Source organism: Ursus maritimus, unplaced genomic scaffold, assembly GCF_017311325.1.
Source record: "Ursus maritimus isolate PB19 unplaced genomic scaffold, ASM1731132v1 scaffold_17, whole genome shotgun sequence".
Taxonomy (NCBI): domain Eukaryota; kingdom Metazoa; phylum Chordata; class Mammalia; order Carnivora; family Ursidae; genus Ursus; species Ursus maritimus.
In genome coordinates, this window is record NW_024424119.1 from 23,996,568 (window position 1) to 24,019,227 (window position 22,660).

Sequence of the window (22,660 nt, forward strand, 5' to 3'; positions counted from 1 at the left end):
TTCCACCAGCCAGGAGGCCCAAGTTGTCGGTTCCCACCGGACCAGACCAGTAGTGTCTGAGGTTGGGGACCTCGTATTTTGCAGTGTGCCCGCTGGTCTCACCATGCAACACACACCCCGTGGTGACACCGTTAGAAATGATCGTGCTGTGAGGTAGTGGACGTGCCCCGCCATACTTCTGCTCCCAGGAGGAGTTGGGTGAAAAAATACTAGAGATCCCAGAGATTCCAGAACAACCAACCCCTTATTTCTGGAGGGACAGAGAAACAGGGTTTGCTTTGTAATTGGAAATCTCTTAGTTATGACACCCTCCAAAATTATGTTTTAGACTCTTGGGCTTGGGTAAAGGAGGGCAGCAAGGATGTCAGAACACAGACTTTGTCAGGGCTGTGGTGGAGACTCTGGGAGCAGAGATCAAGACCTTTGGGTACAGGGACAGTCTCTGACTGCAGAATGTGAGACTGTATCCACTGAGATGGGGAGGGGGGAGGGAACATCTAGGTTTGGGGGATACTGAACAAATGTCAGCTGGAGGGCCCTCTTGGGGTGGCCCTGCATGGCTAGGTAGACCCATTAGTTTGGGTGGAGGGAGGACACAGCTATTGTTATGTGTCAGGAGGGCACTCGGGGCAAGGATGACTAAGAAAATGCACCTCAGTTGGGTTTGGCAGAGGCCTGAGTGACTGGCTCCTCACTGCCAGATCCTGTGGGGTAAGGATGAAGGAGGCGGCCTTTGGGGTGAAGAGTTTATTTACTGCTCAGCCCCCTTGGCCCTGCCAGCCTGGGCTCTACCAGCAGTAGCAGTCAGGATAGGTTTCAGACACAAACTCAGGGTGGACGACATAGTTGTTTCTCTGGGGGCCACCAGTCTTCTTGAAGTGACTTGTGTCCCATCTGTGGGGAGAAATGGGTTAGCCCTTTTGGACCCTCATAGGTCTGATTCCAATTCTCAAAGCTAATCATATCCCAACATTTTGCCCCTAATATTGCCATGCTCCAACACTGACCTCCTGACCTCAGGTTCTACTGTTAAATTTCGGATTCCCAATACTGGCTCACTAACATTAATTTCTTTTCCTTTACTTCAAGCCCTGAACCTAATGCCCTGATTTCTTGACTCTGAGCCCCACTGCCAACCTGTAACCCTTGGAGGCCAGCCTCAGCGCCCTCTCATAGAGGGTCCTCTATTCCCTTGCCGGCTTTCGACGACCCATGACACTAGCGCCCCCTGGTGGCATCTTCCAGTCAGTGCATCGCAGCGGACAGTTCCCGCCCCAACTCGTCCCCGCGTTTCCCCCTGCGCCAAACGCCATTTGCATGTGTTTGCGCCGGACTTACCTAAGGTTCGGACAAGGGTAGTACCACGGCGGGGGAGTTATGACAGCACATTGCATTCCGGACCGGTGCTCGTAGGGCGATACACTCCTGGAGGAGGAAGTGGTGGGCAGGGAGAGGTCGGGCCTCAAAACCCAGATTAAGACTCTGACCGGCTTTTCCCCTCAGGCCTCTTGGCCCTTCAAGACCCCATCCAAGCGTCACCCCTGGGAGGATACCCGAAAGTCCCTATCCTCATTAGGATTCGTTTCCACCGCCCAGGCTGGGCTGTGGGAGTACGCTGGACTCTGGCAAGGATCGGGCTCCAGTCGTTGAAGAGCTGGGAGCCGCCGGGTCCTCTCCATTGGAGGGCAATTATTCCAGCACTAACGACATTTCTAAGGCTCAGGCACTTTCTCGCTCCCCCCTGCCCTTGTGACTGATGAGACTCCGCCTCGCACAATTAATCAGACTTTCTGCCTGGGGAAGGGGGAGGGAATCACCGTGGGGTAGGGGCAGGATCTAGGACTCCCTCCTCCTCCCCTTTCTTTCCTCCGCAAGCTCTCTAAACCCACGCGGACTTCGGAGTTCTCCCAGGCTCCGCCCGCCTTGACTGCCACCTGGTGCAGGAAGGTGGTTGCGCGGCAGTCTGGGTTGCAGCTGAGCGCTCGGGCCTCAGTTTCCTTAGCAGTAATGCGCTAGGCTGTCTACCTTCAGAGGTGGTGCGGGGCTCTAAGGCCAGGACTCCTCCGGTAATGCGGTTAGCATTTCCTTGCTCACATGACACCCGGCAATGACCCTGCCCATTATCGACGGTGACCTGAGACCCAAGAATAGAGGCCTCTTTTTTGAGGACACATGGCACTCCACAGGCTAGAACCTGCGTCTCTAGGGCCGGGTGTCCACGTAGGGAACCAGGTGTGGGAAGGGGATGTGACTGGTGTGTGGGGTTTCTTCCTCAAAAAAACCCCCCAAAACAAAAAACAAGCAAAAAAAAAAAAAAAACAACTTTCTGGCGGGGCCTCCAGAGCCAGGTTGACCTTGAGCCCAGTTCAGGACCGACAGGGCCGGGAACCTGGGGGAATCTTCGTGCGGGTTTTCCGGTCTCGGTCTCAGCGGTCAGCTCAGGCCCCGGGGCCGGAGGGCGGGACAGGACAGCGCCCAGTAAGGGGATTGAGGCGGTGGGAGGCGGGGCAGGATCTGGCATAGAGGCAGAGAAGAGCTGGAACTGGTGAGGGATGGAGCGCGCACAGCTGGGGTAAGGCTGAACTCGGGGGCGGGGGGGGCGCGGGGGGCTTCTTGGGGGCGGGGCTTGCTTAAGGCGGGAGCGGCCCTGCGAACCTTACAGTCGGCTGCTCTGTGCACAAAGGCCGGAAGCGGCGTTCCGTGCAGGGTGCTCCGGTGGTGTAGTAGTCCATCCCACGAAGACAGTAGTGGCGGCCGGAGCAAGGGCTTTCATAACCCCGGAAGGGCAGGCGGCCGGGCAGAGGGTCCACGCACCCGCATCGGGGCGTGATCTGCGGCAGCGGCTGGTTGCGTGACAGCGAGTTCAACATGTTCACCACCACCTCACGCTCTGCATCCGCGGACCCAAGCCGGGGAGACCCAGATACAGCGTTACAGGAGAGGGAAGAGACAGGGACAGAGATAGAAAGAGATGGAAACAAAAACAGGGACAGATAGAGGAGTCAGGGTTACACCTTCTATATTTGACCTCTGCCGCATCCCCCAGGGCCCATCCCACCGTCCTTCTGGTCTACCCCACTACTGCCCCACCATCTGTTACCGTAGGCGTTGAGTCGTTCCGGCTTAGGAGGGCACTGCAAAGGCATTCCTCGAACAGCTGTCTCCATTCCGGCCTCCTGAAAGTGCCACACATGCTACCTCAAGCTGACCCGGAAGAGTTCCTCCTGTTGGAGGTCCCTGAACACCAGACCAGTCCCAGGCCGTGTCTTCTCCCGCCCACTCGAAGCTCCCCTACTCTCCCAGGCTCTGAGTGTTTAGGGTTGTCACCGGGCAACGCGGTTACTCCGCCTCCTGGGGGCGGGGGGATGGGAAGGGAAGGAAATGGAGCTATAGGGGGATGGGGTCTGGACCTAGGCCTTTGGCACCCCTGCCTCAGCGTTCGCCTTTGATTTTACCTCTCTTTGTCTAGCTGATTCTGCGCAGTTATGCCTTGGAGTGTCTCTAACTGGGGAGAGGTAGTGTCAATATTATAATATTGCCTGCCCATCAGAATCACCTGGAAGACTTGTGAAAAATCCTGATTCTTGAGGAAGTTCTGATGCAAAAGAGTTCAGTTAACCCGAGGTCAGCCATCAGCTACAATTAAGAACCTCTGCTCTGGCCTCTCATCCTCTCAAATTTCCTCTTCCCTCTGGCCTGGGCCTGCAGCTGGGCTCCTTCCTATCTCCTTGAAAGACTCTCCTCTATCTGCACTGTCACTGGTGGCCTGGGTCTCCCTTCTCTTGTCCTTGCTCACATCACAAAGGAGGGAGAGTGGAGCAGGTAGACTCATTAGCCAGACCACGTGGGAAGAGGCCAGGTGGCAAGCTTCAGGAAGGGAGTAAGTCAGGGAGTGCACACTCATTGTATCCCCACAGGGCCCAGCCAGAGATTGGGATCCAGGGGACCCAGGAGCTATTCATATAGCTCCACTCCTGGACTCCTTTGTCTCCTAGAAAATGCAAATCCTAGTTTCACACTTGAGAAAGAGCCCTGGAGCATTGTTGGTGGGAAAGGGATGAGGAACTAATGGTGAAATACCAGTCCCTGTGGTTTAGAAGTGGAGGGAGACAGTAGATACCTTAGGTAGCCGGGGAAGGCATGTGGTATATTTGTTCCAGCCGGTGCAGTTGTAAGGCCCCATCCTCCATATGTTATACCGGTCACCGCATAGGTAGTATGGGTTCCATTTCTCTATTTGATCAGAGGGGTGGAAACACAAGACATTGTTTACTCCTTATTCTACCCCAGGATCTGGGTTCCCCTAGATGTTTCTCCTCTGAGCCCCAGCACAAAACGGGACTCTTACTAATATCCCTCAGGCCAGTCAAGCCCAGCCTGGCCCCAGATTTAGACACTGAGATGCAGCCCATTTCTGACCTAAGGCAAGTTTCTGAGTGGGGTCTGGATCCTCTGAGCTGATCACTGCATCCTCGCACCACCCTCTCTGAATCAGCCAACCTGAAAATGGATCCTCTTCCTATTTCCTCCCTCTCCTCTTCCACATCCAGGTTCCAAAGTTTGCTTATCCTGCCTCCTTAAAATCACTTAACTCTATTCCCTCTTCTAGTCCCCCATGATCTTACCCCTGTATCTCTGTAGTGCCTTAACGAGGAGACAATATCATGTCGTGGTTAATAGAATGGACTTCACAGACATTTGGGGTTCAAATCTCAGCTCTGCCAAATATTAGCTCTGTCTGACCTTGACCGAATTAATTAATTTCACTGTGTCTCAGCCTCCTCAATTTTAAAATGGGGGTAATAGTACTATCTACCTCATAGGGTTGTTGTGAGATTTAAATGAGTTAATACATGTAAAACACTTAGAACAATGCCTGGCACATAGAAAACTATTATTACTATTGGCCTACTAACCTCCCTACCTCCTTTTGAAATTCTACAATCCAATCTGTACATAGATTTTCACAAAAGAAAATCTGACCAAGACATTTCCTTACTTAAAATCCTCCAAAGTCCCACCCACCCAGTCATCTAAGTCTGTTCTGAAGACCTTCCATGATCTACTACCCTAACAGTCTGAAAGAACACATGTGCAAGACACCAGGAAAGGAGGTCTGGGAGCCCTAGAGGAAGAGCAGGTGTGTATATGTGTGGGGCAGGTGCTGGAATTTGGAGTTCTGGATTGATGAGTTGGACATATTAAGTTTGAGGTGTTTGGGGGAAATTCAGGTAAAGTTGACCATAATCAGATGGAGAGTAGAATTCTAGTGAGAGGTCAAGGGTAGAAATAAAGACTTAAGAGTTGTCCGTTAAAACATCGGTTACATAAAATGGTCTCAGGAGAGGAGTAAAGAGAGAAGAGAGCTCAGATTAGCACCCTGAGGAACCCCACATTTCCAGAGTGGGGGGACAAGAGACCCAGGAAATTGAGGCATCAGAGAAGCTAAGGAAGGAAGGAGTATCAAGAAGTAGAGAGTGGTCAGAGTGAAATGGATAGTGTAGGTCTCAAAAGGTAAAGATTGAAGAGTCCCATGGATGTGGTAATTAGAACTACACAAGAGCAGTTTAAATGTTTGGATGTAGGAGCTGCAGACTCCCAATTTCAATTGGATAAATATTTATCATCAATTAATTCAATAAACACTTATGAGGCCTGGTTATACTAGATGGAGGGGCACAGCTGTGAATAAAACAAGACTCTGTTCTTTCGGAATGTACAGTGAGACGTCACAAACACCTAACCAAGTGGGAAAGATAATTTCTCAGAAGGGGTAACAAGGAGTGAGGAAGTAGAGACAGTGAGTATAGACTATGTTTCTAAGAATCTTGGCTGTGAAGGAGAGGAGCAAGAGAGAATTTTTAGGCAGGAAGGGGTTAGAAAAGGCTCCAGGTCAAGGGGAAAGAGGTGTGGTGGGGCAGAGAGATGCTGGAGAGATGGAGAAACTGATGGAACAGGGTCACTAAAAAAATGGGAAAAGATGGCCCTGGAATATACCTGGAGGGATTTGTTTGGAAGAGTTAATACTCCCTCCATCTCTCTAGGGAAAGGACCCAGGCCTCTTTCAGTTCTTTGGCAAAAATGGGAAACTCCCAAAAGGCAGGGCCTGGATCTCCTCCTCCAGGGTCAGGGTTAGTGTCAGGTCCTGTGGTTGGGAGTCAAGCTTGAGTGGAGATGATTGGAGAAGCCCAGATTGTGGGTGGGTGGGTGGGGATAAAGTTGGTATGGGATCAGGGTGGAGGCCAGAATTCAAGTTGGGCTGAGGTTAAGGGTCATTCTTGAAATCTCTGAGTGGGGTCATTGTTGGGTAGGTAAGGGGTGAGGTCCTACCTTCCTCTTGACAGAGCCAGTATTTCTCAGGAAAGTAGGGGTGGCCTGGTATAGAACCCTTATAACTGTAGTCCTGCACAGCACATTTGACCATCTTCTGCAGGGCTTCAGGATCCACGTGGCGCTGCATGGTCTGAGTCAGGCCCTGGGCAAGGGAAGAGGAGAGGAACTGACTAGATGCATAAAGGCCCCAGCCTTGGTGTCTTGCTGGACTCAGATCCAGCCCCTATTGAGAAAGTCAGCCCAGTTGGGTGTCCTCCTGATGTCAGAGGGATCCCCATGCCAGTCTTGGCCCCTCTGCACTGTTCTTTGTTTGAATCACACTTTCTTCCTTTCTTTCTATCCAAGGCTAGGGCTTACAGCCAGGCGTTTGTCCTCAGAGTGCTTTTCTGATGTTCTCATTTCTGTCCTTTTCTTGACTGGGAGCTCTTTAAGGGCAGAGCTGGGTGTTCCTGTTTTCTTGCAGACTGTGTGCTATCTGGGAGCAGGCCCTGGGATCCAGCTACCTTACGCAGATGTTTTGGAAGGGAGTGCGCTCTGGGAATTTGGCACCTTGAAGGGGATGAAGGATGGGGCCAGAGGGACACCTAATTTAAAATCTAATTCTCTGACTCCTTCCTGACCCTGATTCTACTGTGGCTCTGATCTTGACACCAATATCACCCTTGACCCTGACACTCTCTTTGCCCTCATTCTTATCCTACCCTGACCTTTTTCCTGATCTTGGTTCAGCCCCTGGTTCCTCTGTTTCTTGGGGTTTACCTTGTCTTATCTCCTTCAATCCCTTGTTGGGCTAGATCTGTGTGATTCCTGAGTAAGACCTACCTCTGGAGCTCCCTTGTCCTCAGCTGATGGAAGAATGCCAAGTTAGTTATAAACCAATAGATCGCTGCAAGCAGCTGGTGTGAAAAGGCAGCTGGGTCACAGGGGTGGGACACCCAGCAAAGTCAGAGACTAGAAAAGACTTCCTCATAGTGGGCAGCAAGGTGCTGGGATGGAGCCACTGCTACCCACATTTCCCTCTAACGATCTAAAGGGCAAAAGCTTCTCTTGGCCAAGATGAGACCTGGTGCCCCTACTGCCCTGAAAGCCCCTCAGCTGAGGAGTTTGTTGGATCTTTGTGCCCAGCTGAGGTTTTATTTTGTGGGCAGATCCTGCACAGTCATACTCCATATGGGTGAAAGAGCCGCATGACTTGGCATTCTCTTGACCTTTACACATAGACACACGCACACCCTGTCACTTAGAAGAACTCATAGACATCATCAGTTTTCCCTTTAGAGGCTTTCCTCAGATGTCTGTATCTTTGATTGTCTGCTCATGGTTATGAGTAGGAGACTAAAAAAAGCTTATTGGAGGCTTTGAGCTGTGGGTGGGCTTTGTCAACCAAGAGCATCATTGTAGGATGGTCTGGCTAAACTATTTTTGTCAAATTCTGTCAGTATCTGTAGGTCTTCCCTCTTGGGCTGATCAGATCCTTCAGAAGAGCCTCTCAGTCTTTGGCCTACGGGTAGTGGCCTGGCTGCCAGTGTTCTGAGAATCTATGGAGAAGAGGGGTACTGGGGGGGGGGTTGGCATTCAGTAGGTGGAGGTTAACCTGTTTTCAGTATGGTACCGTGCCCTCAGCTGGGCCTGGTATCCCAATCCTGAGATCCTTGCCAAAAAATTAGCCTTCTGAGTTTTGCAGAGATGAGGCGGGCAGTCACCCCATGGCATGGAATAGAAGAGGGGATTAGTGGGTTTAACTGCTTTAAAAAAAAAAAAGGTATTATTTATTTATTTGAGAGAGAGACAGAGAGCGTGCCCATGAGTGGGGTGAGGTGGTGGGAGGGGGAGGGGCAGAGGGAGAAGCAGACTCCCCTCTGAGCAGGGAGCTGGATGCGGGGCTTGATGTGATACGGGGCTCAGTTGAGGGGCTGGATCCCAGGACCCCTAGATCATGACCTGACCCGAAGGCAGCCGCTTAACTGACTGAACCACCAGATGCCCCGGTTTAACTGCTTCTTAAACAGCTTTCAAATCATCCTTATTTTAGCTGTGGTCCTGTCCTATCTTCAGTTCCGGAGAAGCCTAGTATTATCAATTCCTGAGCCTTTTTGAAAATTCTGCAGTTTGTTTTTTTGTTGTTGTTGTTTTGTTTTGTTTTTTTTTAGAGACAGCCAGCGAGAGAGGGAGCACAAGCAGGGGGAGTGGGAGAGGAAGAAGCAGGCTCATAGCAGAGGAGCCTGATGTGGGGCTCCATCCCATAACGCCGGGATCACGCCCTGAGCCGAAGGCAGACGCTTAACCGCTGTGCCACCCAGGCGCCCCGAAAATTCTGCAGTTTTAACTTGAATTATGTCTTGTGTTTCCCACTGCTGGCTTTGGATTCAACTTTCTCAGATCTGCTCTCAGGTACTATTTATTGATCGTACTTTTTAGCCTCTGAAATTTTGTAGCCATTGTCCTTTCTCTCTCACTAGTCTTGTGAGTTTATGTGTCAAATATCCATTTACAGGAGTTTTAGAGGGTTTCAGGAGAGAGTCAAAATACATAGGTTTAATTTCAACCCAGAAAATTATAGTTGTATATTCTATGTACTAATCCTTTGTCAATTACATGTTGCAAATATATTCTCAGTTTGTGGCTTGTATCTTCATTTTCTTTATAGTGTCTTTTGATGAAAAGAAGTTCTTAATTTTAACATATGTGAATTTATTAATCTCTTCTTTTATGTAGTACTTTTGTGACTTGTTTAAGAAATATAGCCATACTCTCAGGTAATGGAGATAACGTCCAATATTTTCTTCTAAAAGCAAATAGTTTTACTTTCCATAGTTAAGTCTTTAATCTGTCAGGAGTTGCTATTGGTGTGAGTTAGGGATCAGTTTTCTTTTTATCCATCTGGATAACCAATTGTCCCATTGAACAGTCTATATTCTATGTGACTCTAGATCTCAGGGTCATGAGTTTGAGCCCCATGTTGGGTGTAGAGAGTACTTAAAATGAATAAATAAATTAAAACTTTAAAAAAATAAAATAAAGTTATGTTTCCTAAATATTTGCTATTGAGGTTAAGAAATGTGATTGGCTTTTTATCTTATATTCACCCAACTTTCTAAATTCTTGTTCTAATAATTTGTAGATGCTATGTACACAACTGTATTGTCTGTGAATAATAAGTTTTTTGTATTCCTTTCTTACCCTTGTATCTTACATGATACTGTTTTCCAAAATACAACTTATCCGATATTGTTAACTATTTTCCATTGACATTGGTTGCTTAAATTTAACTCACGTTTACCAATTTCTTAGCTCCCCATTCCTTCTTGCATCTCAGACCTTCCTTTTGTGATCACTTTCCTTTTCCCAAAGTATATCCTTTAGAAATTCCTTTATTACAGTTCTGATGGTAATAAACATTTTCATTTTGTTTGCCTGTAAATGTCTTTATTTTTCTTCTGTTATTGAAAGAAAGATACTTTGGGTGCCTGGGTGGCTCAGTCAGTTAAGTGTCTGCCTTCGGGTCAGGTTGTGATCTCCAGGTCCTGGGATCCAGCCCTCTGTTGCGTCAGGCTCTCTGCTCAGTGGGAAGTCGGCTTCTCCTTCTCCCTCTGCCCCACTCCTGCTCATGTGCTCTCTCTCTCCCAAATAAACAAATAAAATCTTAAAAAAAAAAAAAAGAAAGAAAAAAGAAAAGAAGACACTTTGAAAACAATTTTTCTCTGCCTGTTTTTAAGGTCATCTCTTAAGCTGGTGTTGGGCAGTTCCACTGTGAGGTACCTATGTGTGAAATTCCTTCTATTTATTCTATATCTGTGGATTCATTTCTTTCATTAGTTCTGGAAAATTTGGAGACTTTTTCTCTTCAGATAATGCCTATTCCCCTTTCTGCTCTTTCCTTCTGGTACTCTGAGTAGATGTGTATGAGATCTTCTCCTTTTGTCTTTCATATTGCTTAATATTTCTTTCATATTTTTTAACCACTCGGTCTCTGTGCTGCATTCTGGGAAATTTCTTTCACTCTGTCATTTCACTAATACTCTTTTTTAAAATTTTAATTCCAGTTAGTTAACATACATTGTTATATTAGTTTCAGGTGTACAATATAGTGATTCAACAATTCCATACATCATCCAATGCTCACCACAAGTGCACTCCTTAATCCCCATCACCTATTTCACCCATCCCCCCTCCCACCTCCCCTCTGGTAACCATCAGTTTGTTCTCTATCGTTAAGAATCTGTTTGTTGGTTTTTCTCTCTCTCTCTAAGATTTTATTTATTTATTTGAAAGAGAGAAGGAGAGTGCATGGGCAAGGGGAGGGGCAGAGAGAGAGAGAAGGAGTAACAGACTCCGCTGCTGAATGGGAGCCTGACATGGGGCTCAATCCCAGGACTCTAGGATCATGACCTGAGTCAAAGGCAGATGCTTAACCAACTGAGCCACTGAGGCACCCCTAGTCTCTCTCTCTTTTTTCCCTTTCCTCATTTGTTTTGTTTCTTAAATTCCACATGAGTGAAATCATATGGTATTTGTCTTTCTTTGCCCAACTTATTTCACTTAGCATTATACTCTCTTGCTCCATCCATGTTGTTGCAAATGGCAAGATTTCATTCACTTTTTATGGCTGAATAATATTCCATTGTGTATGTGTATATATATATGTGTGTGTGTGTATATATATATATATATACACACATATATATGTATACCTCATCTTCTTTATCCCTTCATCAATCAATGGACACTTGGGCTGCTTCCATATCTTGGCTATTGTAGATAATGCTGTTATGAACATAGGGGTTCATGTATCCCTTTGAATTAGGGTTTTTGTGTTCTTTGGGTAAATACCTAATAGTGAGATAGCTAGATTGTAGGTAGTCCTATTTTTAACTTTTTGAGGAAATTCCATACTGTTTTCCAGAGTGGCTGTACTAGTTTGCGTTCCCACCAACAGTGTAAGAAGGTTCCCCTTTCTCCACATCCTCACCAACACCTGTTGTTTTCTTGTGTTGTGGATTTTAGCCATTCTGACAGGTGTGAGGTGATAGCTCTTTGTAGTTTTGATTTGCATTTCCCTACTGGTAAGTGATGATGAACACCTTTTCATGTGTCTGCTGGCCATCTGTATATCTTCTTTGGAGAAATATCTGTTCATGTCTTCTGCCCATTTTATTTTATTTGAGAGAAAGAGCATGGGGGAGGGCAGAGGGAGAGGAAGAGAGAATCTTAAGCAAGCTTCCCACCCAGCACACAGCCCAATGAGGGACTTGATTTCACGACCCTGAGATCATGACCTGAGACGAAATCAAGAGTCAGACACTTAAGTGACTGAGTGACCCAGGCGCCCCTCTTCTGCCCATTTTAAAAATTGGATTATCTGTTTTTTGGGTGGTTTTGAGCTTTATAAATTCTTTATATATTTTGAATACTAACCCTTTATCAGATATATCATTTGCAAATATCTTCTCCCATTTGGTAGGTTGCCTTTTAGTTTTGTTGATTGTTTCCTTTGCCATGCAGAAGCTTTTTATTTTGATACAGACTAATAGTTTACTTTTGATTTTGCTTCCCTTGCCTCAGGAGACATATCTAGAAAAAAGTTGCTACAGCCAATGTCAAAGAGGTTAACAATATTTTTTTCTTTCAGTCCATGAGCAAGGAATGCCTTTCCATTTCTTTGTGTCATCTCACTGACACTCTAATCTGCCCTTTGACCCATCTACTGAGGTTTTGGTTTTAACACCTATATTTTTTTATTTCTAAATTTTCTATTCACTTTTTTACATTTGTCTGGTCTTTCAAAAATATAATCACTTGTTGCTTGCTCATGTCGATGATTTCACTTTATTTTTAAAAATTCATGATAATTATTTTGTATTCTTAACTGTTAATTCCAATATCTGAAGTCCTTGGAGGTTTTAGTCTGTTGTTCGTTGTTTCTGCTGACAGTCATATGGTGGTTTGCTTATATCTCTTATTGCGAACTCAGATTTGATTGGCCTTACTCTGAAGGATACCTTTAAACCTACATTAAGGTTATTTTCCACTACAAAGGATACACATTCACTGTGTATGCGTGTGTGTTTGTGTACATGCACACGTATGTTTGTGGTGGGGGCAGGGAGCCAGAGATCACTAAACTTTCTGGTTCATTTTGGAGTTTAAGGTTTAGTTTCTTCACCTCACTTAAGGCTTAAACTCCTGCTTGTAGTGCTGATATTGGCATTCATTCTCAGGGCATCCTAAGTATACTTACCATTCACCTCCATGAGAGTCCAGAAAAAAAAATAATTTTTATGCAAGACTTAGTTGTTTTGAAGCAGGAGAGTCCTTGAGAGTTTCTAGATCAGCATACTGCCAGAAGCAGAAGCCTTTCCTTCATTCATAATCCCACTGCTGTCTGGCTTTCACTCCTCTCCACTCACTGAAGCTGTCTGGCCAGATTGCTAAGGGTTCTTACATCCAAGAGATCCATGTCTGTGTTGACATTTGACACTGACCTTTGTCTATAATGCTGTCTTTATTGGTTTCTCTTTGATTTTCATCCTATCACCCTGTCTCCTTTTATGGCTTTTCTTCCTTTACTTACCTCTTAAATAATCTGTATTTTCCAAAGGCCATCCTTGACCTCTTTCTTATGTTTCCTTGGCAATCTCATACACTCCTATGACTTTAACTACTGCCTGTATGTTGATGATTTCAAAATCTGTTATCTGTAGCCCAACCCTTTTCCCTTTGCTTCAGATAAGTATATCCAGCGACCTACCAGATATTTCCTGTTAAGTCCTCAAATATTTTTGTCCCAAAATGAACTCTAAATCTTTTTCTAATCTGCAATTCCAAATCTCCAAACTCCTATTCCTCTAGTTGCCAGAGCCCTAAACCCAGGAGTCATGCTAACCTCTCCTCTCTTCTTTATACCCAGATGGTTACCAGGATCTATTGATTTACTCTTAAAATTCCCTCCTATTGAATGAATGTCAAAAAGCAGGCAGGCACTCTCGTATTTTTCTGGTGGGCATGTAAATTGTTATAACCCTTATTACAGCAATTTGAAGTGTATACAAAAGTTTTCGAAGTGTGCATATCCTTTCTCCCAAAAATTTCATGTCTAGTAATTTATCCTAAGGAGATAGTTGATGTCTACAGATGTACGCAAATGATTATACTAGCAACATTTTGTAAATGATCTAAATTTCCAATAAGATTCCTTAAATATATTTTGGTACATTCGTAAAATAAAACACCATAGTCATTAAAGTGACATTATAGAATATTTTTACACACGAAAAATGTACCCGATATGTGGTTATATGCAAAGAGCAAGATTCCAAAATGCTAGTATACAATGTAATGCCATATTCATAAAAAATGTTTGCTTCCTAAGATGGCATATAATAATAAATTAACAATGGTTAATTTGGGTAGTGAGATCAGAGGCCTTTTTTTCTCTGTGCTTCTCTGAGTTATCCCATTTTCTGCATTGAGCATATATTTATTTCATAATTATAAACACTATTTAAAAAATTCTCTCCTATTCAAAAAATTCCCTTTTCACTGCCACAGTCTCTCCTTATCTCTCATCTACACCCTCCTCCCTTATCCTTCACCACCTTACTGGGCTTCCTGCCCTGAGCCTCAGCCCCTCCAATCTCTTCCCACTGTGGCTCCTCTCACCATTGGGCTAGCCTTTCCCTCTGCTCCAGTTATTAATTCCTGGTGGACCCCTCTCCCTAGGCTCCCCTCTCCCCTGACTCCTTTCTGTTGGAAGCCTCCACCATCAGGATGTCCTAGTAGCCCTGCCCTTCAAGAACCAGGAATGCTCTCCCTTTTCCAGCTCTTGTATCAGTACATCCACTGGGCAACCCTATTTTGTTCACTCGTCTGCCGGGAGCTGTTCACAGGCACAGCCTGGCCTTTCGTTGTTGTATCTGCATTGTGCCTGGCACATGCAGATACTCACCATTTGTTGGATGGTACATACAGATAAATTCCCTTTGGCAGAGTTACAAGTAGAGTCACAGATCTCGTCTCCATTTTGTGAAAGCTGTACAGACCCACTTGGCCCCTCATCTTCAAGTACAGACATACAGACACAAGAAGACTATGATATATATGCATGAAAACATGACAATAGCACATTTTCTGGCATACTCCACAGGCAGCCTCAGGGCCTTTGCATTTTCTGATCACTCTGCCTGGAACCCTATTCTGTCAGCTCTTCACGGGGCTAGTTCTCTCTTATCTTTCCAGTTTCTACTCAATGTCACCATGAGAGAGAGGTGTTCCATGACCTCCCTATTTAAGTAGCTCTGCCTAGTTACTTGCCATTTCCATTACCCTGTTTATTTCCTATACAGCATTTTGGATAATTTCTAAAACTTGTTTATTTCTTGATAATTATCTGTCTCTCTCCACTCCTACCCTGGGGGAGTAGGAGGGCACCATGAGGGCAGAATTTTGTATTATTGTATACATTATTATAAATTCCATGCCTAGGCAAATGAATAAAATACATACATGCATGCGTGTGCACGTGCATGCACACGCACACACACACAGCTACAAATAATTACCAACACATAATGACAACCACACACTACCAGTCATTCAGACACACATGACCATACACTCTGGCCTGCCTGCCCACCCACCCAGCCTCTACTTACCGGCGTCACAAACTTGTTGGCTTCCCAGGCCCACAGAGGTGGGTCTTTATAGACCTCCTTGATAGAGGTAGGAGCCCTGTAGGAGTCACTGTAGGTGCTGATGGGGGTCTTGGTCTTGCGGGAGAAGAGGAACATAGTGAGGTCTAGGGGATGCTGTGGTGGGCTCTACCTACCAAGGGCTCCTGTAAGACATCAGTGACCACCCCCTCTCCCAGAAAGCCCACACCTCCAGCCTGGCCAGTGCCCCTAGCTGCTGTGACGCCCTCCTATGGAGGATCTCTCAGCTGCCCTCCTTCACAACCTTCCTGCTCATACCCCACCCTGCTTCCCCCTCTAGGATGGGCACTGCCCATTATGATATCACCTGGCTCAGCCCCATCCCTGGGGAGGTGAGGAAATCCAATTCCCTCCCTACCCCCAGCCTCCTCCTGCCTCGAGCCTCTCAAAAGAGTCCAATTTCCAAGAGTTCAGAGGGTCCCTGGAGATCATCTAGGCCAAACTTCTCACTTTGATGAAGAGAAATGGAGGTTCCGAGGATTCAAGTGACTTGTCCAGGGTCATGCAGCAGGTCAGTGGCTGGGCTGGCCTGGCCTGGGAACCCATGAGTGGAAGCAGAGTGAAATGTGTATCCGAGAATCAGTTCTCTCCCCTTCCCAGCCCACCTGCCCCTTGCCCACGACCCAGGTAGGGAGCTGAGGCTGGCTTGTTTGATGCTTTTAATATCATTATTTGTGTTACACGATACACAACCAAGGATGATGGTCAATACTGCGATGGAAATGTTAAAAAAAATATTATACACGGCTCATGTCTTCCACACACCTTCCTGGAAATAAATTAGTGAGCACGGAGAAACCTGGCTGATTGGCAGCCAGAGCTGAGGGTAGAGGGAGTGTTAAGGCAGTATCTACAAGGGGGAAGGATGATGGGGGGGCAAGCTAAGGCCTCAATTCCTCCCTTCCAACACTCCAGAAGGAGGGACCCACACACTCTCCTAGACCCAGAAGGTGCTGGCTACCAGCTTCCTACTTCTCTCCACCACTTGTATACTGCCTCAGTTGGAAGCCCTTGCCTGCCAGGGAACTAGTGTGTCCTGTGGATGGGGAGCTTTTCCCTGGTTCCTCAGGGCCAGAGAGGTCAAGCAGTGGGCCAGTCATAGAGCAAGTCAGCAGCAAAGGCAGTAGTCTAAATGAGCCCTCGTGGGGGCCCTGCCCGGAAAAGAGGAGGGACCCATGTTCTAGAAGGGTGAGTCAGGGAGCCCAGGGTAATGATAGTAGTGGTAGGAAGCTTGGCTGTGGGGCCCAGCTGATGGAATGGGGATGCTGACCGGGGTGACAGAGAGAGGTTCAGATGAGGGCCAGTATGGACCTTGTAGGCCCTGCAGGTGCCTTCTTTGTCCTTGCTTTCCTTTGGTGTTTTCTCATCACCTAACCAGGGTCCCTGCACGAGAGGAGGTAAGGGAGGATGGAGGAATTGAGGGTAGAGAGCTGCACCTCAAAACTTTGGAGTTGGCAGCCTGGGGGTGTGGTGCATGGAGAGGCACTACCTTTCCTAAGCCAGCAGCCTTTTTCTCTCTTCTCACTCCCTTCTCCCCCCCACCTTTCAGCTCCCATCTCCCAGGAATGGCATCCAGAGAGTGGGCCAGGGGGGTGTCCTCTGCTCGCTTACACCACGCGAGTGGTATATATGAGAGTGGATACACCAGCATGTGTGGGTTGTCAGCATGGAGGAATGGGGAGTGTACACCCTGGTCCTGGGATATGGGGTTTGTGAGGCATAAGACCTGAGCAGTCTTAGGCTCTCTGTGCTTTCATATTTCTTCACATGGGGGCAGGTCTCTATTGCCTAGTCCAGGGATGGGGGGGCTTGGTCACTTCTTCCCTCTCGATTTTCATCCTCAGCTTTCCTGCCCTCTCCCCCACCACCAGCACCAGCAGCAGAAGCAGCAGGATACACATTCTGACTCACATATGCCGCAGAGAGCGACACACACAACATATACCCCCCCACATATATGTTCACAGAATACGCAAGTATTCCCAGATAGATCCCAAACACACAGATGTCCCTTTGGAACTTCCCTTCTCCTTTCCACACAGGCACACAACTCAGGAAGCCCCTCAGGTGTGTTCAAAGACACACAGAGACCTGCCTACACACTCCACAGAAATTCCTATGAAGAAATTCCTTCAGGTTTGAAAAGACGTTAAAAGTAATTTCAGACACGGCTCATTTTACAGTTGAGGAAACTAAAGCTCAGAGAACACAAGTGCTTGTTGAGATCGCAGAGAGTGCTAGCATGATGGCCACAACCCAAGCTCCTGACTCCCAGGCCAAGGCTCTCAGCCCACTGTTGAGCAGCCTCTCACATCGCTAACAGACTACACACTTTCCCACCATGGACGCTCGCATCCATGACAGAAACAGACATCTGGAGAGACAGGCCCAACACAGAGACACAGACACACAACCTGACAGCCTCAGACACACACACATTCTGCCAAGTTCTCCCTACCATACACATGCAACCACTGTTTTCTCCTAAGCTTGCCTCCTTGAAGATTCTTCTGCGAAGCGATGTCTGGAATCTTGGGCTGAAGAGAGATGGGAATGGGGCATTCAAGGCCGGCCCTACCTCCTGCTTCCAGCCTGGGATGGAGACCAATGAACGGAAGCGTGGGGGGTTACAGGAGTTGGCAGAGAAATAGATGCACTGGTTGGGGGTGGGTGAGGACAGATCATATCACCCCAAACTGGCCTGTCTCTGAGGCCCATCTTATCCTTCTCCACAACCCAGAGAGCAAGGAACAGGGTGAATGGGGCAAAGAGGAGGAAGAAGGCAGTGAGGCAGTGATACTATGTGGGGGTGGGGAGGTGGGGGGGGGAGGGCAGTATCCCACTAGGCAGCCCTGCCAGGCTTCCCATCTGGACAGGAGGGGGAGACAAATAGTTATATGGGCCGGCAGGGGGCATGTGGAAGGGGCTCTGAGGTGCTGGGCCCTGCTCCCACTGCCCTGGGCCTTTCTCCCTCCCAGCCCCTTTCCTTGTCTCAGGCTGGGGCTGGGGGGCTCATGGCTTCACTGGGGCGGGGCCAAGCCCCTGGCTTTGTGATCCCTACCCCCACTCATTAGTGTTGGCCTCCCTGCTGTCTAGTCCTTCCTCTCCCCCACCAGACTGCAGCTTCGGGGAGGGGGGCAGGGTGCTGGGCAAGGTCCCCCAAGTAACTGAACAAACAGCCCCCAGCGCTCCTCAGCCCCCGGGGTGGAGAAAGACCCGGTTTTGGTTTCTCCGGCTCCATGAACACACAGAGGTACACGTCCTACCATAGGAGGAAGCAATGACTGTTACGAGGTTGGCGGCTGTAGGGGGCACAGGGGCCGGGGGCAGGCGGACAAGCTGGGGAGGGGTTGGCCCCTGCCCTGTCCGACCTGGCCCACGGGGGCCCTGCCCCGGGCGGCCGCAATGGCCCCGCCCGCTACTGAATGTGGCAGGCGGTAGAGGACGTGGCCTGGCAGCACATGCAGGTGGGGTTCACGGACTTGGGGGGGATGAGGTCCAGGTCTTCGTCATCAGGGATCTCGTCTAACCGGTAGCCATCCTTCAGCAGCTGGATGTTCAAATCTTGGTTGATCTGCTGTAGACAAAGGGGAGGGAGGTGAGGCTCAGGCTATCTGGAGGCACCACCCACAGCCGGACCACATCCCCAGGCCATCTGCACCCTGTTCAGTCCCCTCCCAGGTTACCAAAAGGCCAGGCTTTGCCCCTTCTTAGGCCCCAGCCTCAGCTCTAGCCTCACTTCCTTACAAGTACATTCTTGAGGCCCTGCCTCTCTACAAAGGGCATCCCATTCTAAGGGCAACTTCTGCCTCTATTTGGCTGGCCCCTATTTCAGGCCTAGCCCCATTAAGTATCGCCTAGATTTCACACTCCATTCTGTTTAGGAGCCCTGTTCTAACCACAGGCTTAAGCCTTGCCCCTAAAACTGGGCTCCCCCCACTTGAGGCCAGTGTCTAACAGCCTCCAGGTTCTTTCCGACACTGTCCCATCCCAGGCCCCACCCCATTATGCCCTGTCCCCATGGGGCTCCACCTAGTTTTGCCCATTGCTTCTCTCAGGGTACGATTTGGTGTTGGCCCCACCCCTTTTCCTGGATGAAGGTGGACCTGCTCAGGTGTGTCTAGGGTCCTAAGGAGTGGGGCCTCACCTCAGCAGAGGAGTAGCCAGAGGAGGAGTATCTGGACATGTCAAAGTCATCATCGCTGATAGTGGAAGAAAAAAGACAGAGAAGTGATTCTCTGATATTAAACAGAGAACTCCCTGTACCCCACCCCCTACCCCAACAGTCTATACCTTCCCCCTCCCCCACACTTGCAAGTAAACAACAGATCTAAATAAAAGATTGTGCTTGCTGTGCAAATGCCCAGGTTCCCTAGCCCTGCCCTTCTAAACGAATTGCCACCTTTAACCTCCTTCTAAACAGAGCTGTTACATCCCTCACCCCAATTCCTCTCACCTTTTTTCTAGGCTCAAATCCCCCTGACTTGTTGGGTTTTCCCAAAGTTCAAGGGTAGCCAGGTGCGTTCCCAGCAGTAGGGCTCCTCCCTTAGACGGAGCAGGACATTGGACATTGCATGAGGGCCCAGTCAAGGGGCAGTGATTGCATCAGTTGTGCCAGGACAGCATCAGACTGTGCCAGTCTCCTTTGCCTCTCTGCTCTTTCCTACTGCCAGATTAAAAAATTCCATTCCCTGGGGATTCATCCTTGGAGAGCTCCTGGCTGTCTGAGGAACACCCACATCCCAGTTCTGACAGTATAGCAGGTGTGGCCTGTAAAGACCACTTGTACGTTCATACAGGTTCCTGTGGCTTGCCCGGCTGCCCCAGCATCCCTGTACACACCTGTCCGTGTCAAGGGCTACCAGTGGCTTCTCATCTGGGCTCTGGTCAAGCGAGGAGTAGCCTTTATTGGGGACGACCAGCCTGGGTAGAAAATTTAGGGGATTGGATTGGCAACTGGAGCGCATAGCCTGGTGAGGAACTGGATTGGGCCCTGACCCACCACTTCCCCCTGCCCCTTGGATTCTGTTGAGACTCTCTCCTCTCAGAAAGGAGCTGGGCCTGAGGAGGGAGGGAAGAAGGAGAGGCGTAGGACCAGCAAAAATAGATGTTGACTGGCAGGGTCCAGGTGGGGTAGGGGGGCCTCTACCTTGTCCGGGCCATGACATTGTTCTTCTTGGGTTGCTGGTTGACGGGGCTACCCATGCTGCCATTCTTCAGGGAGCCCTTCCGGGCCAGCTCCCGCTGCTTCTCTGCAGGAGAACATGGGAAGGAAGCTGTGTCCTGCTCCCAGGGCCACCCTACCTTACTGCTCAGGACTGACTGGGCTGGGCCTCCATTGTGAAACCCCTTGCTTTTCTAGGAACTGAAGCAGGGATCCCAGCTCCAGGCCCTGCTGCTTGGTGGAGGCCGTTTTGGCCCCGTACAATCTGAGGCAGGTAGTAAGAGGCAACAGGAAGAGGCTGACCCCTGTCTTCCAGAAGCTGTACTCCCATGTGGGGCAGTTAGTGTATGCTTGATGCCACAGAAAGGCTGGAGAGGGAGTAAGGAAGCAGAAGGATGGAGAAGTCAGGGCTTCTTGCAGGTGATACCCTGAGCTGGAGAGAGGTGGGCATTGTAGGAAGGAGGGATAGCATATATAAAAATGCATTTACAAGTGAGCAAAATAAGTATGCATCCAGATGGGATGGAGGGGTGAAGTTGGAGGGAGGTCAGGTTGGGAAAATAGAATACATTTATTCAGTCATTTATTTATTCACCATTCACCAGTATGTCTTAGGTCCTGTGTTAAGGGGTTGGGGGCTCCCTCTGGTTACAAACTCAGAGCTCGAAGGCCTTGAATGCCAGATAAAGGAACTTGGGATTAATGCAGAAGCCAAACTGAAGTTGTGGAATGGGAGGGGAAGAATGGGGCTAGCAGGGTAAAGGGCAAGAAGCTGGGGAGCTCCCCTGGCTATGCTTGTGCCAGCCTGTGAGTTCTCCAAGGCTCTAGAGTCTACCAGATCTACAGGGCTGGCCACCAGGTGACCCACTGTCTGGTATGTGCCACTGTTACCAGTAGCCAGTTGCTGCCTGGGCCCTGGAGGGGGACTGCCTACCCTTTTCTACTCATCTTAAGCACAGATGTGGAAAAAGGGACTGTTGGGTGGAGAGGGATGCTAGGGGAAAGCTCTCATAAAATAACCACCAGCTCCAGAGAGGCAGGGACTTTCCAGGATGGAATGGGACTATGACTCTGAAATTTCCCCTGACCTCCACGTCTCTTAGTTTCTTGTCTCTCAGTCTCTGACCCTCTGTCTTTGCCACTGCTCTGCTGACTCTAGTTTTTTCCAGCTTCTTTCCAGCCAGCAGCAGCTGCCATTGCCACTCCAAGACTCTAGGGGGTGCAATTTGCCTGAAAGTTCCCAGTGGTGATTTTCCTTAGTGCAACTGGGACAAGGTTCTGAGTTTTCATGAGGAGCTTTGGTGGTAATATAATGGGGAGGAAAAAGGTGTTATTTTAAAAGCATGTTGGAATTGTTTGAAACAGTGAAAAAAAAATACAAACAATAAACTGGCAAAACCAAACTATGGACTACTATGCAACCATTTAAAAGTCTGAAGTCATTCTTTATATATGGACATTGCCAGGGGCTCCAAGGCATTAAATGGAAAACAAAAACAAAAACAAAGTTTCAGAAAATGTGTACAGTATGATACCACTTATGTTAAAATATAAAATAAAACAAGAAAAACTAAAAAAGCTTACAGTGATTATCTCTGGGGAGAACGTTGGTGGAGGGGGGAGTAGAAAGAGAAGGTACACTTGTTAAAATACTTGTATTGTTAAACAATAATAAATAAAACTGGCTGCAGTTTGCATCTGGTGTCTTAGGAAGATGAACAAATTCGCCTGAGAGAACTGCTCTCCTGTTTAGAAAAACAGCCTGAGGAGATCCCTGGATGTGGTCTGGAATGAAAGAAGCAAGATAAAAAAAAAAAAAAACAACAACAAAAACACCCCCATACACACCACAAGAAAAGAAAACAAACAAACAAACAAATAAAACTGAATAAAAGAATAGGACTCTGTGAAAAGGAGCTCCAGCAGCTACAGAGGGAAAAGGTTTTACAACAGATGGAAAAAAGTTCCTAGGAGGAGGGGTCCAGTATTTAGTGGGCAGCCAGAGTCTGAGGAGAAAATGGCCAAGAGGGTAGCAGGGATGGCAGGAGAGTTTTAAAGGATAGTGATGAGTTGTATTTAACTGTAAACTGTTTCCTGGATGCACTGTGCTGTAATTCTTCTTCATGAAACCGTAAGTCTGTTATATGCAGCGGCCTTTAGTGAGTGAAATTTTGGCCCCTGAAGGGAGGAGGGCAGTGTCTGGCACAGGGTGAAGTGCGAAGAGCAGCTGCGGGAGCTATGGGCAGTGGTTGGGAGCCAAGTGGCTTCAAAGAAGCAGGCTGCTTCTGACTGACTTTGGAATGGACATGAAATAAACCCCCAAAGGAAAGGTGACCCTGGAAAGGGGGTAGGGAGATATTTGGGCTTACTAAAAAACCAAGGGAAAGCTCCCCAAAACCGGAGTCAACCAGGCCCTGAGATCTCTAGATGGGTGAGGGAGGAATAGGGAGAAGAT

At 48.1% G+C, this 22,660-nt stretch overlaps 2 protein-coding genes across 6 annotated transcripts in view; both read right to left on the reverse strand.

Annotated features, from left to right (window-relative positions):
* Positions 1-741: 741 nt before the first annotated feature.
* Positions 742-15,119, reverse strand: CUNH9orf24 (chromosome unknown C9orf24 homolog). Of its 2 annotated transcripts, none has more exons than XM_040631394.1 (7): positions 14,985-15,119; positions 6,331-6,475; positions 4,121-4,233; positions 3,101-3,176; positions 2,656-2,890; positions 1,339-1,425; positions 742-894 (listed from the first exon to the last, which is right to left on the reverse strand). In XM_040631394.1, exons 1-7 carry the CDS (start codon positions 15,117-15,119, stop codon positions 789-791), a joined length of 897 nt encoding a protein of 298 aa, XP_040487328.1. In that variant the 3' UTR covers positions 742-788. The 2 variants fall into 2 exon arrangements, with proteins under 2 accessions (XP_040487328.1, XP_040487329.1); XM_040631395.1 differs by having other exon boundaries at positions 757-894; positions 2,661-2,890.
* A 564-nt stretch (positions 15,120-15,683) lies between these two features.
* Positions 15,684-22,660, reverse strand: part of FAM219A (family with sequence similarity 219 member A) — a 52,067-nt gene continuing 45,090 nt past the window's right edge. For 2 of the 4 annotated variants that reach the window (XM_040631539.1, XM_040631541.1), the window contains exons 3-6: positions 20,191-20,293; positions 19,884-19,964; positions 19,189-19,243; positions 15,684-18,615 (exon numbers count right to left, since the gene is read on the reverse strand). In XM_040631539.1, the coding sequence (XP_040487473.1) occupies positions 18,460-18,615; positions 19,189-19,243; positions 19,884-19,964; positions 20,191-20,293 (395 nt within the window). In that variant the 3' untranslated portion in view covers positions 15,684-18,459. Of the gene's footprint in view, positions 18,619-19,188; positions 19,244-19,883; positions 19,965-20,190; positions 20,294-22,660 lie in introns of all 4 variants that reach the window. The other 2 variants (XM_040631540.1, XM_040631538.1) reach the window with 1 other exon arrangement.